Here is a 4,645-nt window from a genome sequence, read left to right on the forward strand (position 1 = left end):
TGATGTGTCATGATGCTAAGAACTGTGCAGTGTTGATGTGAACTATAGTGATGATGTGTCATGATGCTAAGAACTGTGTAGTAATGATGAGAACTAAAATGATGTGTCTTGATGCTATAAATTTGTAGTGATGATGTGAACTTTAGGGATGACGTGTCTTGATGCTATGAACTGTGTAATGATGATGTGAACTATATAGTAATAATGTGTCTTTATGCTATAAACTATGCAGTGATGATGTGTCATGATGCAATGAACTATGTAGTGATGATGAACGATAATGATGATGTGTCTTGATGCTTTGAACTTTTAGTGGTGATGTGAAGTATAGTGATGTGTAATGATGTTATGAACTGTGTAGTTGTAAAGTGAACTATAGTGATGATATGGCATGATGCTATGAACTGTGTAGTGACTATGTAAACTTTAGTGATGATGTAGTTACGATATGAATGCCAGGACAGCAAGACAGAAAAGCAGGGCTAGTGTTTGGGTGTGAGAGAGTTGGGCTATTTTAAAGTGTAATTTATACCCAGGTAATACCAGTCCTGTATATATGTGATATAAGTAAGTGCAGTAAGAGCTACATGGAAGTTGCTTTATAAGTTATTTGTGGAGTAATAATATAAATAATATTAATTTATACTTTATTTTAGTTTAAACAAAAACAAACAAATAAATAAAACAATGATTAGTCATCACTTTTGTTTTACAGCTGTTTTCAACCGGCGAGCCTTGACCATGGCCCGGCCTGTTGGGCAGCAGCTTACGGGCTTCTGCCACTCTGTTCGGTGCGTGCTCAGCCTTTGATTTTAGATTACCTTGGGCCCCCTGTTGGGCAGCAGCTTTACGGGCTTCTGCCACTCTGTTTGGTGCGTGCTCAGCCTTTGATTTTGAATTACACTGGGACCAAGGTAATCTTAAACTCAGTAGTTGGTTTATTGGCCCAGGCCTGTTGGGCAGCAACACAGGCTGCCACTCTGTTTGTTTGTGCTCAGCCTTTGATTTTGGTCCCTTGTTTGGGACCAAGGTAATCTTAACCTGAAAGTTGGTTTATTGGCCCGGGCCTGTTGGGCAGCAGCTTTGACTGCACTTCTGTTTTCAGTGCGTGCTCAGCCTTTGATTTAGATTACCTTGACCCCTGGGGCCATGGTATTCTTAACCTAGTGAGTTGGTTTATTGGCCGGGGCTTTTGGACAGCAGCTCGGGGGCTACCGAGGCACCACCATTGACAGCAGGAGCTTCCTCTTTGGTGACCGCCTGGGAGCGTCCTTTCGGTGACGCCTGGGAAGCGTCCTTCAGTGACCTCCTGGGTAAAATCCCCTTCGGTGACGCCTGGGGAGCGTCCTTCGGTGACCGCCTGGGGTGTCCCTTCGTTGACCGCCTGGGATGCGTCCCTTCGGTGACCGCCTGGGGAAACGTTCCTTCGGTGACCGCCTGGGTAGCGTCCTTCGACCGCCTGGGAGCGTCGCTTCGGTGACCGCCTGGGGCGTCCACTTCGGTGGCCTCCTGGGGGCGTCCCTTCGGTGACCTCCTGGGGGTAGCCCCTTCGACCTCCTGGGTATCACTTCGGTGACCTCCTGGGGTGTCACTTCAGTGACCTCTGGGGTGTCCACTTCGGTGACCGCCTGGGGCGTCCACTTCGTGACCTCCTGGGGGCGTCCTTCGGTGACCTCCTGGGGAGCGTCCCTTCAGTGACCTCCTAGGGATGGCGTCCCTTCAGTGACCTCCTGGGGCGTCCCCTTCAGTGACCTCCTGGGGCGATCACTTCAGTGACCTCCTGGGGCGTCCTTCAGTGACCTCCTGGGGGTGTCCTTCGGTGACCTCCTGGGCGTCAGCAGTGACCTCCTGGGGAGCGTCCCTTCGGTGACCTCTGGGGAGACGTCACTTCAGTGACCTCCTGGGGGCGTCCCTTCAGTGACCTCCTGGGACGTGCCAGTGACCTCCTGGGAGGCCGTCCACTTCAGTGACCTCCTGGGGGCGTCCCGCTGACAGTGTCAGCAGTGACCGCCTGGGGAGCGTCCCCTTCGGTGACCTCCTGGGGAGCGTCCACTTCGGTGACAGCCTGGGGAGCGTCCTCTTCTGGCGACGTCCTCTTCGGCGACTGCCTGGAGGACGTCCTCGACGGCTGGCCTGGGAGGCGTCTCCTTCGGCGACGGCCTGGAGGACGTTCTCGGCGACGGCCTGGGAGGCGTCTCCTTCGGCGACGTCCTGGGGGGCGTCCCCTTCAGCGACCTGTGGGGTGTCCCCTTCAGCGATGGCCTGGGAAGCGTCCCCTTCAGCGACGGCCTGGGAAGCATCCCCTTCGGCGACGGCCTGGGAAGCGTCCCCTTCGGCGACGGCCTGGAGAGCGTCCCCTTCGGCGACGGACTGGGGAGCGTCCTCTTCGGCGACGGCCTGGGGAGTGTCCCCTCCGGCAACCACCTGGGAAGCGTCCCCTTCGGCGACCGCGTGGGGAGCGTCCCCTTCGGTGACCGCCTTGGGAGGGTCATCTACATGGGGGCAGGGGGCCAGGCGCTTGGCGAGACTTGCCAGCGACTTGGCACAAAAATTATGCAAATTTTCAACGTTTCTGTATTGAACGATTCTTTTGCAAAGAATATTTTGAAGTCGAACAACTCCAATGGAGGATACACGACATATTCAAATTTATCATAACCTTTCTTAGTTTGTTTTCCGCACAGGGCGGAAAAATAATACATTACGCCATTGTCTGGGATATATTTTAGCTTGCTTACCTTCTATCGGAGGTAGACGCATGCTTCCACAATGGTTCTATTGTGGTTTCTGAGGTCTCCCAAATTTTTTATTTTATCCAACACAAAGTTGAGGTTTGTGTTGGGGGGTATCTCGACACTAACACCGAAGCCCACTATTTTGATAGCACTTATAGTTTTGTGCGCCTCAGCTAACTCGTCGTCCATGCGACTGAGTTGGCGAACGGATTCTTGTAAAAATCTTTTGTGTAGATCAGCCATTTTTTTTAAATAAGATTAAGTTTTATAGAAATATGATAAAGGCACCCGAGGAGCCCCAGGCACCTCAGGCATCTGTGAATAAATGTAGTAAGAGCCTCCCCATTACTACAGAGCTAAGTGATGCTATGAACTGTGTAGTGATGACGTGAACTATAGTGATGATGTGTCATGATGCTATGAACTGTGTAGTGATGATGTGAACTATAGTGTGATGATGTGTCATGATGCATGATGCTATGACTGTGTAGTGATGATGTGAACTATAGTGATGATGTGTCATGATGCTATGAACTGTGTAGTGATGATGTGAACTATAGTGATGATGTGTCATGATGCTATGAACTGTGTAGTGATGATGTGAACTATAGTGATGATGTGTCATGATGCTATGAACTGTGTAGTGATGATGTGAACTATAGTGATGATGTGTCATGCTATGAATTGTGTAGTGATGAGGTGAACTATAGTGATGATGTGTCATGATGCTATGAACTGTGTAGTGATGATGTGAACAATGTGTCAGGATGCTATGAATTGTGTAGTGATGATGTGAACTATAGTGATGATGTGTCATGATGCTATGAACTGTGTATTGATGATGTGAACTATAGTGATGATGTGTCATGATGCTATGAACTGTGTAGTGATGATGTGAACTATAGTGATGATGTGTCATGCTATGAATTGTGTAGTGATGATGTGAACTATAGTGATGATGTGTCATGCTATGAATTGTGTAGTGATGAGGTGAACTATAGTGATGATGTGTCATGATGCTATGAACTGTGTAGTGATGATGTGAACAATGTGTCAGGTTGCTATGAATTGTGTAGTGATGATGTGAACTATAGTGATGATGTGCCATGATGCTATGAACTGTGTAGTGTTGATGTGAACTATAATGATGATGTGTCATGATGCTATGAACTGTGTAGTGATGATGTGAACTATAGTGATGATGTGTCATGATGCTAAGAACTGTGCAGTGTTGATGTGAACTATAGTGATGATGTGTCATGATGCTAAGAACTGTGTAGTAATGATGAGAACTAAAATGATGTGTCTTGATGCTATAAATTGTGTAGTGATGATGTGAACTTTAGGGATGACGTGTCTTGATGCTATGAACTGTGTAATGATGATGTGAACTATATAGTAATAATGTGTCTTTATGCTATAAACTATGCAGTGATGATGTGTCATGATGCAATGAACTATGTAGTGATGATGTGAACGATAATGATGATGTGTCTTGATGCTTTGAACTTTTTAGTGGTGATGTGAAGTATAGTGATGTGTAATGATGTTATGAACTGTGTAGTTGTAAAGTGAACTATAGTGATGATATGGCATGATGCTATGAACTGTGTAGTGACTATGTAAACTTTAGTGATGATGTGTAGTTACGATATGAATGCCAGGACAGCAAGACAGAAAAGCAGGGCTAGTGTTTTGGGTGTGAGAGAGTTGGGCTATTTTAAAGTGTAATTTATACCCAGGTAATACCAGTCCTGTATATATGTGATATAAGTAAGTGCAGTAAGAGCTACATGCAGAAGTTGCTTTATAAGTTATTTGTGGAGTAATAATATAAATAATATTAATTTATACTTTATTTTTAGTTTAAACAAAAACAAACAAATAAATAAAACAATGGGGATTAGTCA

General features: G+C 46.4%; 1 protein-coding gene across 1 annotated transcript; it reads right to left on the reverse strand.

Annotated features, from left to right (window-relative positions):
- Positions 1-1,176: 1,176 nt before the first annotated feature.
- LOC121869894 (skin secretory protein xP2-like) lies at positions 1,177-2,978 on the reverse strand. The gene is made up of 3 exons (XM_042371461.1): positions 2,862-2,978; positions 1,923-2,538; positions 1,177-1,577 (listed from the first exon to the last, which is right to left on the reverse strand). The coding sequence occupies exons 1-3, from the start codon at positions 2,976-2,978 to the stop codon at positions 1,177-1,179; spliced, it is 1,134 nt and encodes a 377-aa protein (XP_042227395.1).
- Positions 2,979-4,645: the final 1,667 nt, after the last annotated feature.

Source organism: Homarus americanus, unplaced genomic scaffold, assembly GCF_018991925.1.
Source record: "Homarus americanus isolate GMGI-L3 unplaced genomic scaffold, GMGI_Hamer_2.0 scaffold14467, whole genome shotgun sequence".
NCBI lineage: Eukaryota > Metazoa > Arthropoda > Malacostraca > Decapoda > Nephropidae > Homarus > Homarus americanus.